The 13,603-nt window shown below is 39.7% G+C and overlaps 1 protein-coding gene across 1 annotated transcript; it reads left to right on the top strand.

Moving 5' to 3' along the window:
* Positions 1 to 4,943: 4,943 nt before the first annotated feature.
* On the top strand, positions 4,944 to 13,214 carry ckma (creatine kinase, muscle a). The gene is made up of 8 exons (XM_061898079.1): positions 4,944 to 5,102; positions 7,101 to 7,309; positions 9,717 to 9,871; positions 9,940 to 10,072; positions 11,065 to 11,236; positions 12,271 to 12,394; positions 12,469 to 12,658; positions 12,729 to 13,214. Exons 2-8 carry the CDS (start codon positions 7,117 to 7,119, stop codon positions 12,905 to 12,907), a joined length of 1,146 nt encoding a protein of 381 aa, XP_061754063.1. The 5' UTR covers positions 4,944 to 5,102; positions 7,101 to 7,116; the 3' UTR covers positions 12,908 to 13,214.
* The last annotated feature ends 389 nt before the right edge of the window (positions 13,215 to 13,603 follow it).

Here is a 13,603-nt window from a genome sequence, read left to right as displayed (position 1 = left end):
ATATATATATATATATATATATATATATATATATATATAAATCCATCCATTTTCTACCGCTTGTCCCTTCTGGGGTCACGGAGGGTCGCGGGCGCCTCTCTCAGCTGCATTCGGGCAGAAGACTCCGTTTCACCAATCGAAGGAGAACATTTTTTTTATCTTTATTTTTAATAAACCTTTATTTACAAATTTCAACATTTACAAGCAGTTGAAAATAATAATCAAAGTAAGTACAAAAACAGTGCAAAACAGTATAAAAACCGTACAAAACAGCGCCAAAGGGTTGTAAATTCAAAGTAACTAAAGTCAAATGCAAAAAAATATATATATGTACTGTATATAAAATAAACAAAGTGCAAAGCCATATGCTCACTCAATCTCAGTAAATAACTTAAATTTGGAACACAGCGTCATCGTTTTCACAGCTTTTTGGTTGTTAGAGTGTTTTAATGTAGAGTTGTAAATCTTTTTTAAAGTCACAAAAAACAGGTTGGGTATTGAGAAACTTACATTTATTAATATAAAACTTAGCCAATAGTATATCATGAATTTTTTTTTACCACGGATTGATTAACCTGGACCCCGACTTAAACAAGTTGAAAAACTTATTTGGGTGTTACCATTTAGTGGTCAATTGTACGGAATATGTACTGAACTGTGCAATCTACCAATAAAAGTTTTGATCAATCAATCAATCAATCAATCAATCAATCAATCAATCAATCAATCAATCAATCAATCAATCAATCAATCAATCAATCAATCAATTCAATAGAGTTTAAAACCAAATATATATTATTTAATATATATTATTGTTTTTGTTGCTTAAGAAGACAGAATAAGACATACTTTAGATATTCCTGGCTCTGAATTTGTTCATTGCTAGTTTTATGTTTTTGTGCATTACTTGTTGCCGTCATCATTAAACAAACAGGTTACTCATCAGTTACTCAGTACTTGAGTAGTTTTTCCACAACATACATTTTACTTTTACTCAAGTAAATATTTGGGTGACTACTCCTTACTTTTACTTGAGTAATAAATCTCCAAAGTAACAGTACTCTTATTTGAGTAATATTTCTGGCTACTCTACCCACCTCTATTTATATGCATTTGGTAGGTAAGTTAGTGTAGGTCAATATATTCTTGAATATCTGAATAAAACACTCAATGGTCTTGAAAACTTGTATCAATAAAAAAGTATTAGTGCAGATATTGACTTGCAATCGGATGTTATGTTATGCCTCCCATTGTTTTGCGATAAATATACCTGTTATTCTATGTGTTAAAACTTAGAAGACCAAAATAACTTAAAATGGGTGAGTTGTAGATGAACGTGTGAATTAAAGACACCCATAATTTTTTTTGTACATTAATATTTGAACAATATTATTGGCACAGCATAACGTAGGAATGAGGCAGTCAACTGCAAGTGTAGAGACACACAAATGGAGGACATTCCTCACGTGGGACATTGACTCACGTGACAGGTTTTTCTATTTAAGTCATGCATGTACTAGTAAAATGGCAACAATTTACAAGACTTCACAGTTTACATTTAAGGAAGGTAGTGGTTCCATTGAGAATTAAAAGGACATTCTGTAGAACACAAACTTTCACCAAGGCTGAATGATGTGTCATAGCTCATCTTTAAAGATTATATGCCTGAATCGTGTATACAAGCAAATAATTCTGATACACTTGAAAACATATTGAGATAAAGTAATGCTTCGTGTTAGATTGGATTATACATGGTGTCCCTTGAGTGTTGATATATTATATCACATACATTACATAACAGATTTTTTACGAATTTCCATTCCCATAATTTGGAAACCCTTTGACAGCATCTTCACCCCGACATCTTTGTCGTAGTTTTTAGCGCTTCCATAGCAAGTCTACTGACAGATATGAGTAAGAACTGTACACTACTTGTTATAAGAACTGACAACAGCAGTGGCCACAATAATTCATTATGTTTATCTTTTGATGCAGAGTAAGTTAAACGATGCGGACACGTTTGTTACTGGATACTTTCTAATACGCTTCTACCTTGCAGATGTTGTATGTGTAAGTAATATGCAACCATAATTATTTGATACTTGCTTATTTTGACAAATGTGATGTTTTGGACTCCAATGTTGTTTAATTAAGGACACATATTACATATGTCTCACTTGAGTGCTATTGTGTGCTTAGCTGTTGTGTAGCTGCTACCTCCTAGTAGCCTACCATGTTTACTTTTTGGTAAATGATTTGACTAAAATGTAAAAAAGGACGAACTTTGTGTGCTTATTGGAGGACATTTAAGGCCTGATTAACAAAGATTCAAAAAAATAAAATAATGTGTGCTCTGAATGGGTGTGTTGCCCGTGATCTACTAACACTGCGTGTGCTATTGACAAGTGGTGCAGACCGACATAAAAAAAACAAAACGCCAACAGACACCAAAATGCATCAATTGAACTCAGCTATGTTGTTTCTGAATCGACGATATGTCTAATACTTTTTTTATTTCCCGCAGTTTAGTATGAAAAAAGGAGGATTCTCGTCTGTCCACCCTTTGTCGATGCATCGTGAGCACTGATCCTGCAGCTGTGATTTTGTATGTCCGTCTGACACGTACTAAATAAAACGCCAAATAGTGCTCACAAAACAGTTAAGAGTATTGATAAATCACATTGCACATGCTAATTCATTATATGTGCATCTTCTCCTCCCAGTATTGTGGACATTTTGATGATATTTTGCATATTAATAATAACAGTTGCAAAAAGGATTGCACGTCTTATTCTGCTCACTTAACAGACGTAATCGACTTTGCACACGTGTGTAAGTACACGCAAACCTTTAGTAAAACAGGCCTTTAGATGTTAACTGGCCGTCCAGCTTTGCACAAGTCAACACGCTTGTGTCGGACATTTTTCATGCAAACCATAGATTTCAGTTCCGATACTTCTTTTTTATTTTGCTGACCCATATTTGACCACGCATATTGATCGCATCGGGACACGCTTATACCATACAATAAAATAACTGCAATTAAATGTGTGATCACCATCACTAAGTTACCGTGTTTTTCGGATTATAAATCGCTCCGGTGTATACGTCGCACCGGCCGAAAATGCATAATAAAGAAGGAAAAAAACATATATGTCGCACTGGAGTATAAGTCGCATTTTAGGGGGGGGAAATTTATTTGATAAAATCCAACACCGAGAATAGACATTTGAAAGGCACTTTAAAATAAATAAAGAATAGTGAACAACAGGCTGAATAAGTGTACGTTATATGACGCATAAATAACCAACTGAGAACATGCCTGGTATGTTAGCGTAACATATTATGGTAAGAATCATTCAAATAACTATAACTTATACCATGAATTGATTAACGTGGACCCCAACTTAAACAAGTTGAAAAACTTATTCAGGTGTTACCATTTAGTGGTCAATTGTACGGAATATGTACTGTACTGTGCAATCTAATAATAAAAGTATCAATCGATCAGTCAAAAATAGAACATGCAATACGTTTACCAAACAATCTGTCACTCCTAATCGATAAATCCGTTAAAATGTTCTTCCTCAAAGTAGCTTCTAAACAACTCTGTCAACTCCAAAGGTATGCGCCGCTTCCTCTTGTCGTTTTCTGCTGCATATTTCACTACGTCCAGCTTGTATTTTGCAGTACATGATTTCCTTTTCGGTGCCATTTTTGTTCAGCCCTTCTCAGTTTTTATAAGTTATCGCCAACGAGGAAATGATCAATTTTAATAGCTACGGCAGTAGCATATAGCCGTTAGCATTCCATGACCCACAGTGCACTTCTGTCATGACCCTCCCCCGCCAAATTCTTATTGGTTGACATGTGTGTGACGATTGCTGACGTGTGTGTGACGATTGCTGACATTTTCTTCGTCTCTTCCGCCAATGAGATAAATAATATAACTTGATATTTTACGGTAATGTGTTAATCATTTTACACATAGGTTGCTCCGGAGTATAAATCACACCAAACTATGAAAAAAAACTGCGATTTATAGTCCAAAAAATACGGTATGTCATTCTCACATGTTCAGAACCCATCCATCCATCCATCAATTTCCTACCTCTTATTCCCTTTTGGGGTCGTGGGGGGCGCTGGCGCCTATCTCAGCTACAATCGGGCGGAAGGCGGGGTACACCCAGGGCCAACACAGATAGACAGACAACATTCACACTCACATTCACACACTAGGGCCAATTTAGTGTGGCCAATCAACCTATCCCCAGGTGCATGTCTTTGGAAGTGGGAGGAAGCCAGAGTACCCGGAGGGAGCCCACGCATTCACGGGGAGAACATGCAAACTCCACACAGAAAGATCCCGAGCCTGGGATTGAACCCAGAACTGCAGGACCTTCGTATTGTGAGGCAGACGCACTAACCCCTCTGCCACCATGTTGAGAACCCTTTTATTTAAATTATTATTCCATGAATAAGTGGAGGCTTCACTCTCATTGTCAGCTGTGTCTCACCACTCCTCAACAGGAACCTCTAATGGTGGAAGAGGGTCTGTCTTTGGCATTATCGCTAGCTCAAGGCTGGACTGCACTGTAGGGTCAACACTTCCTGTCCCTCCTTTATTAAACGTTGGCCATGTGGGGAAACAAAGAAGACACGGTTCCTTGCTTTGCATCGTGGGCGTACGACGCTTACCACCAAGACCCCTGCTCTGTGAATGACTTTTACAAAAGTCCAGTTCAGCTTTTTTTTTTCCGGTATTTTTTTTACCTCCCCCTTCTCTCCTCAGACACTCACGCCATCCATCAGTGCTATGTTTGGGCGGGTTGGCGGGGTGGTAACGCTACAGCTGTGGGCGCCCTTCTTGGATGACTGAGGTGTGTCCCTGTCATAAAGGCTGTGTCGAGAGTATTGGTGCATGGGCTCTGGCCAATCAGAGCGCAGCAGGCACTAAAATGGCAAGAGCAAAGCTGGAGAGTGTGTGTCTGGTATATAAGCGGGGAGCGAAGCCCTACAGAGTCGGGTGACCCCTATTTTGGCCGTGGTGAACTGGATCTGATCCCAGGGACTGTTACCTCTATTCTTGTCTAGTGTGAAAGGTAAGTATGCTCTCTGAAATACATTTGTTTAACTTAAAGACACATGCACAACTCTAATCTTTGGTAAACGACAAAAAGAACATCTCACTGGATATAATATTCTGCAGTGAACCAGAATCCTCTGCTGGCATGCATAACGTAACATGTTTGTTCAGAATTGGTAGACTAAAAACACTGCAGAGGACGCTGCAGGCTCTCAGCAAGCAAGAGTAAGCCAGGAGTTGATGTGGTGACGGTAAAGCATGACTTGTGCACTTATGGTCATATTAGAACAAGGTAGAGTCAAAGTGCATATAGCATGTGTGTAGTGTCATTTAAAGACAGGCAGGCAGCTGTGCTGACGCTAAAAATACCAACACACACACACACACACACACACCTGCCACCTACTCTATTTCAACTGGACATGTGATACATTGTAAATGGCTTGACACATGCCACCAAGATTGTTGCGCCAGCAGATAAAATGACTGCAGCTGTCCTCGACCTGTGCTTCTTATAACCTTGGGCCACCAGCACCAGGTCGTTATCGATTAAAGTTGTATTTTTAGTTTATATCATTTATTTACTCATCTCTTTATACATGTATTAATTTTAATCACAAAAAAACACAACCCTGATTTTCAGTAGGGCATGACTATTTTACAAGTGAGATTACAGCCTCTAGCCACTGGGTGGCAGTAATGCGTCAACCAGGTCAGTTGTATAACAAGCTTTTCGAAGCAGAAGAAGCCTGAAGCAAAATTTACGGATAATTATTTCAAACTCTTTTAAGACCTGAGTTAGGTCAGGTCAATGGATCTTTTTGTCACTGATATGATATTCTATAAAACAGGTTTATTTTCATTTTATATTTGCTACAAATAAAATCACCAGTCAGCATAAATGAAAAAAAAAACAAAGTCAAACCAGATATTCCTTTTCATATATTGACACCGGAACCGGATAGTGTTATTTTTAAAGACTAGCCTTGGGACTAGCTTGCAGGGAAAAAAACTGTGTGGTGTTATATCATATGTCAAAAACAAAACAAAACAAAACAAATCAAACAGACCAAAAAAAACCCAACAGATAATCAAGTATCAATATATTTTTCTATATAAACGCAGAAGACACACCACACTGTTTTCCCCTACGGTCTTGTCTTTACATAGACATTTCTAGTACCGGTGTCATAATGGTTTTTTTTGTGTTTTCCCCCCCATATAATTTTTTTGTTCTTAATTTTTTTAAATTATTCAAGACAAAAAGATACACTGACTCAAAAAACAAACAAACAGATGATCACGGAACAATGCAAATTTTTATAGACTTTTAAAATGTTCTTATTAATTCAATGAAAAGAACACCACCCGAGTTATCACTGGTGACCACATATTTAATGCTTGGTTTATACTAGAACATAATTATCTCTCTCGCTGCCAGCATGGCATATACAACTCTAACCCATCCATCCCATCCATTTTCTACCGCTTATTCCCTTTTGGGGTCGCGGGGAGCGCTGGCGCCTGTCTCAGCTACAATCGGGCGGAAGGCGGGGTACACCCTGGACAAGTCGCCACCTCATCACAGGGCCAACACAGATAGACAGACAACATTCACACTCACATTCACACACTAGGGCCAATTTAGTGTTGCCAATCAACCTATCCCCAGGTGCATGTCTTTGGAAGTGGGAGGAAGCCGGAGTACCCGGAGGGAACCCACGCATTCACGGGGAGAACATGCAAACTCCACACAGAAAGATCCCGAGCCTTCGTATTGTGAGGCAGACGCACTAACCCCTCTGCCACCATGAAGCCCACAACTCTAACCAACAGTGTTTATTCATACAATAGTTACATTATATTCTACAAGCTGTGCCCTAGATTGAGACTCTCCACCGAGTTTTACCGTTTCTAGGAATGTTTTGATTTCTGAGAGTTTTACCAAGAACATTGTGTCTCATTGGTCAGATTTTCCAGAAGTTTATTAAACTTGTGTTTGCTTCTTTTTCAGTGTTAGAAAAGCAACCATGCCTTTCGGAAACACCCACAACAACTTCAAGCTCAACTACAAAGTTGAGGAGGAGTTCCCTAACCTGTCCAAGCACAACAACCACATGGCCAAGGTTCTGACCAAGGACCTGTATGCCAAGATGAGGGACAAGCAGACTCCCAGTGGTTACACCTTGGACGATGTCATCCAGACTGGTGTCGACAACCCCGGTAAGCTTATCAGTTTATTAACAAATAAAAAGAAAGGAAGGATGGATGGATTTTTATTGTCATTGCACAAGTACAACGGAATTTAAATTGAGAGCAGACACACGTACGAGGTAACGACAAGAACGCAAATGGCTCCGCACTTCTGGCTCCCTGTAAAAGGTTGGAAGAAGGTAAACACGGGGAGGATGAGTAAAAAAAAGTTGAGCTCAAACTGGGCACTCATGGAGGGCAGTCTGGCGTGAGGGAACAAAACTTGATAGCAAAAGACCATATCACTGCAAAAAGTCAGTGTTCAAACACAAGATGAAAAATACAAAAATGAGGGGTATTTTATTTGAACTAAGCAAAATTATCTGCCAATAGAACAAGAAAATTTGGCTTGCCAAGACTTTCCAAAACAAATATAAATCGCTAACCTCAATGAAACCAAAAAACCTTAAAATAAGTATATTCTCAGTAATAACAAGTGCACTTTTCTTGGTAGAAAAAAAAAGACATTTTGGCTCAATATGTTGAAAAATATTCTTAAATTAAGTAAATTCTAGTGCCATTATCTTGACATAATGATCTGTGCTAGGCATCATGATTTTTTTTTTTCATGCTTGAAGTAAGAAATTATTACTTTAAAAAAGTAGTTTTATACTTGTGAGTGTTAATGACACAGCTTTGCATCAGTTGATATTCTAGTTCCAAGTATGTTTTACTCAATATAGGTCATCAAATTTCAGCAACAAGCTGTAATATCTTAGTGAGATCATTTAGGACCAAAACCCTTAAAACAAGTAAAACACTCTAACATAAAATCTGCTTAGTGAGAAGAATTATCCTATCAAATAGAAAATAAGCAAATATCACCCTTGTTTGAGATATTTAATCTTACTTATATTTCAGTACAACTCAAAACTTTCAGCAAGCTGCCAGCCACTAGGGGTGCTGCTTCGTTTTCCGTCATACCACGTGGAGTGAAGCGTCGTAAGGCGGGGTATGAGGGTGGGAGGTATCTGTGTGTGTAAACCTGCAGCGTGTATCTGTTCCGCGACCTTGGTGCTCCCGCAAATGCTATAACACAGTCAGTCAGTCGAACAGAAATGAACAAACAGGCAAGTGTCCACGAGGGACAGGCAAGGAGTTTGTTGCGCCCTCACTCCACTTTCCTCTCGGAGGGTCTCGAAGCAACGACCTTGTCACGTCGCTCGCAGCCAGAGAAAACAATCCAGATTAGAATGTTTTTGTTTGAGCGAACGAAAACACATTTAATTGTCTATTTCTGGTCCTCAAAATCATCATACTTCGCCACCAGAGCAGCCATCGTCTCCAAGATGTTGTCAAGTGTCAAAGGTATTTGTTGTCGAACCCAAAGATGCTGAGATGGAGGCAGGCATTGGATATGAAGACATGATTTAATATAAATAATACAACAAGAAGAAACAAAAAGCACGCACGTGGGCAGGATAACAAACTAAGGGAGCTAGGACTGGAAGCTAGAAAACAAAAAGGAAGTTTAGCATGGAAGCTAGTGGATAGCAAACAGAAAAACTGGAAATAACTAATGGCTAACAAGAACAGCTTACTGCTACGACGACCAGGACAAAATGTAGCACGACAGGTAATAGCTGAAAAGAATCACAGACAAGACAAGAGCAACATATGGCAACGACAAGTCCGGATGACAATACAATGATCCAGTAACTGACACAAGACAAAGCAGGTACAAATAGGAGCGGGCTGAATGGCAACAGGTGTGGCCAGGTGCCAATCAGCCGCAGCTGAGGAGGAACACAGCACTCAGGGAACAAGACAGGAAGCTGACAAAATAAGAGCACTAGACAGGAACTAAAGACAGGAGACACCAAACAGAGGAAACAGACAAATGCAGAAGAAAAAACTAAAACACAGACAAACTGTCAGGGGAAAGCCTGACATCAAGTTTGTCATACAGTACAAAATCGCAAAAATCCGAGTCCCCAGAGCTCTGCTCGCATCCTCCAGTCATTTGTGGCAGCTTTAGGGTATAGTGAGCTGCTGCCAGCTTCTTCCAATTTGTCGATACATCGGGGCAACGCTTACTCCAATCACCAGATGTCCTGTTGTCATGGTCCTGAATGGTTTGATATCTTCAATGTCCTCCACTTTCCCAAAAGTCTGCCGTGTGTCCAGCAACAACCGTTACGTCAAGACAGGCAGGTTCCCCCAAACCTGAGATCTTGCCAATATCGTTAAGAGGCCAGTTGATCAATTCCATTGTTTAAATTTTAAACAGCAGTGCAAAAAATGGTTAAAAGAAGGTTAAGACAAAACAAGGAAGCAAGCAGGAGAGCTAAGGGAGAGGGAATGAAAGAATCCGCCTTTGATGAGTGCCAGTGAGAAAAAAGCAATCATTTATCTGCCATCGGCCTTCACTCCATAGGTCACCCCTTCATCATGACTGTTGGCTGTGTCGCTGGTGACGAGGAGTCCTATGAAGTCTTCAAGGACCTGCTGGACCCCATCATCTCCGACCGTCATGGTGGATACAAGCCCACTGACAAGCACAAGACTGACCTGAACTTTGAGAACCTGAAGGTCTTTGACAACAAAATGGGTGCTTGAAAAAGATGCAGGGTTTTTGAATTTGATGATTGTTGATATAGGGCGGCGATGACCTGGACCCAAACTACGTTTTGTCCAGCCGCGTGCGTACCGGCCGCAGCATCAAGGGATTCACCCTGCCCCCCCACAACAGCCGTGGCGAGCGCCGAGCAATTGAGAAGCTGTCTGTTGAGGGTAAGCGCATTCAAATGAACATGTGTTCTGTGTCAGTGAGGGGTGTTCCAATCAGGCATTTATGCTGCTGACTCCGATACCAATCATTCATGAGTGAGATCAGCCGATACCAATACCAATCAAATGTATTAACTGTACCTTTTTGTAAATGATTTATGGTGAGTGCTCTTGAGAGCTTAACAATATCAGCATTGTGTTTGAACTATTTCCCTATTCCTTTTATTATTTACAGTTGTTTGATCAAAACAAAGGCAATATTACGCGAAACATTTACAAAATTATAAAATGCTATCCAACAGTCATTGAAATCCTTTTTGCTCTCAAAGTCTTCTGGTGTCCAGGAACTTATTCTCTGAGTTTGCTAGTTTAACAAAGACAAACAAAAAAGATTTTGAAAACATAAAAGTCAATGTAATCCCTCTAGTATTGATCATTTACTGATATTACCCTTGGCATCGACACCACCAATGTATGGTTTGATCCACTCTTGTATGTGTCTACTGGCTCCTACACACCAACAGCTGGTGTTATATAAATATTATTCGACTGTTATTAATCTAATTGTTGCTTTTATGTTAATATCTGCTTACTTTCTGCTGTAACGTGCTTCTATCTACACTTCTTAAACTTTATTAAGTGCTATTGTTACTGGCTAGCTTAGCAGATATATTAGCTTTAGCATGCCCGTTCCTGGCTTGCTTTGGGTGTGTAACATGTTTAGCCTTATCCTTCAGTGATAATGATACTCAAGATATTCAGAAATTCAATTTATTTTCCGTAATGAAGGTGATTATTATTAACTTAGGAGAAAAGTGCCACACTGTACAGAGACACATAAGGTAATTAGCTGCTAGATTGTCAGGTGGGGGACTAAAAATAAAGTATTGGTATCAAAAGGCATTAGTCGGCAATGGCGATCACGTACTTTTGGCAGCCGATTGATCGGCACATCCACAGTATCAATTACATCCTAACAAAATGTATCCCATTAGCTCTGACCAGCCTGGATGGTGAATTCAAGGGCAAGTACTACCCCCTGAAGTCCATGACTGATGCTGAGCAGGAGCAGCTCATTGCTGATCACTTCCTGTTTGACAAGCCCGTCTCCCCTCTGCTCACCTGCGCTGGTATGGCCCGTGATTGGCCTGACGCCAGAGGCATCATGTAAGTACAACAACTAACTATAGCAGGGGTGTCCAAATAGAATAATACGGTGTACAGTACACTGCTTACCACAGGTATGGCATGAAAAAATTCCCATCATACTGCAAATATTATATTTATTAAGGAAATAAATAGAAGGAACAACAAATAATATACCTCAATTAAATTATATATTTTTTAAATGCAAAAATGATTAAATTTTAATAGTTTTTAAAATATACATAAAAATGTTAATACAGTCGTACTGAACTGTTTTTGTTAATAATCCGTCCCAAAAGTTCCAACGAAGACCGACTTGTACAAAAAAACTCATTATTTTTTCCTCATGAGAAATAATGTTACTCAAATTAATCTGACCCTTGCACCCATAAATATGAACATAAAACACATTTTTGAGGATATGTTTTCTGCACGTAGAATACTTTTTTTTATTTAATTTTTGTTTCTTCTTTGTCATGAAAAAGGGACGTTTTTGTGGTTGGTGCACTAATTGTAAGTGTATATTGTGTTTTTTATGTTGATTCAATAAAAAATTATTCTGCGGCCCGGTGGTTGGGGACCACTGGTCTACAGGGTAGAGTGTATGAAAACGTTTCCAGTAACAAATGTTTCCGCGTCATAAAAACAAATTATTTTGGCCAACAATTTCACTTTATTAAGCCTTTTTTAACATTTCAGACTACAAAATATTAAAAGTATGTACAGTCGTGCCTCGTTCTGTAAGGCACCCCTTTAAGTCGTCTTCTTTTTTGCAGTTACACTTTTTTCGTAATGTTATTTATGTCACTACAGTGTTGCTGTTGCTTGTTTGCTTCGATGCAGTCAGTACTCATTTGTTCAACTTCTTTAGTTATACTAGTGGTGTTCCTCAAGGTTCCATTTAAGGTCCTCTCTTTTTCCTAGGCTATTAGATGATTTATTTGCAGATATTTGATCCATAATAAAATGTCACCTACAGTACAGCATAGCATGCTAATAAAAGAAGCATCCGACACAGATTTGAATCTTCTCCCCGTCCTTACAACACCATCCAGGCACAACGACAACAAGACCTTCCTGGTGTGGGTCAACGAGGAGGATCACCTGCGTGTCATCTCCATGCAGAAAGGCGGCAACATGAGGGAGGTCTTCAAGCGTTTCTGCGTTGGTCTTCAGAAGGTACAGCGATAACAATTGATTAGGAGCAGCAAAAGCAGATTGTAGGCATCCTCTGATGTTTGATTGGTCGGCAGATTGAGGAGATCTTCAAGAAGCACAACCACGGCTTCATGTGGAACGAGCATCTGGGCTACGTCCTGACCTGCCCCTCAAACCTGGGCACTGGTCTGCGAGGCGGCGTCCACGTCAAGCTGCCCAAGCTGAGCACACACGCCAAGTTTGAGGAGATCCTCACCAGACTGCGCCTGCAGAAGCGCGGCCAAGGTATGTCCTTCATTCGCTTCTGTTTGTCTGGGAAGTATTTTTACTAAACTTTCGCTCTCGTCCTCTCAAGGTGGCGTGGACACGGCCTCCGTGGGTGGCATTTTTGACATCTCCAACGCCGATCGTCTGGGCTCCTCCGAGGTGCAGCAAGTCCAGCTGGTGGTTGACGGTGTCAAGCTGATGGTGGAGATGGAGAAGAAGCTGGAGAAGGGAGAAGCCATTGACAGCATGATCCCTGCCCAGAAGTAAAGAGAAGCAATTCTGTTTTTTTCCCCCCATTGTGAACATCTCATGTAGGATCCAGACAACTGGTGGGTGCACAGAGGAAACAGCAGCTCATCAAGAGACTCTTGACTCTGCTTACCTGTTTTTCCTCTTTCCATCTTTTTTCTTCGTCCTCTCTTTTCAAGTTTTCTTGTGTTGATTGGCAACATCCTGGGATCAACCTGCATTGTGCTAAGCTCGCCCAACGAATGTGGAAACACCCACTTTTTGTTGTAAAAGTAACGATTATGAAAACTGTTTACGCTCAATAAAAAGTGCCCCATGAAACATATTCACCTGTTTTGGATTTTTATTTTGATGTGTTAAAAATATCAGTACTGACCACATCAAAACTTGCCTTCAGGATTACATTTGAACCAATACTAGTGTCATGATCGGCCTTAGAACACAACTGGAAGGGTGAAGCATCAGGAATCAACTGGCACAAAGTAAATGGACTAAAGCAGGGGTCACCAACCTCTTTGAAAACAAGAGCTACTTCTTGGGTACTGATTAATGTGAAGGGCTACCAGTTTCATACACACTTTAAAAAATTGCCAGAAATAGCCAATTTGCTCAATTTACCTTTAATAAATAAATCTATATATATAAAAAAATTGGTATTTCTGTCCGTCATTCTGTCGTACATTTTTTTTCCTTTTACGGAAGGTTTTTTGTAAA

Source organism: Nerophis ophidion, linkage group LG04 (genome assembly GCF_033978795.1).
Source record: "Nerophis ophidion isolate RoL-2023_Sa linkage group LG04, RoL_Noph_v1.0, whole genome shotgun sequence".
NCBI classification, from domain to species: domain Eukaryota; kingdom Metazoa; phylum Chordata; class Actinopteri; order Syngnathiformes; family Syngnathidae; genus Nerophis; species Nerophis ophidion.
This window is presented reverse-complemented; position numbering and strand designations above follow the sequence as displayed.

Bases quoted from the DNA above. Each gene is read 5' to 3' on its own strand.
- ckma (XM_061898079.1), top strand. From the start codon at position 7,117: ATGCCTTTCGGAAACACCCACAACAACTTCAAGCTCAACTACAAAGTT. The intron at 10,073-11,064 runs GTAAGCGCATTC...GTATCCCATTAG, and splicing joins TGAGAAGCTGTCTGTTGAGG to CTCTGACCAGCCTGGATGGT. The intron at 12,659-12,728 runs GTATGTCCTTCA...CGTCCTCTCAAG, and splicing joins CCTGCAGAAGCGCGGCCAAG to GTGGCGTGGACACGGCCTCC.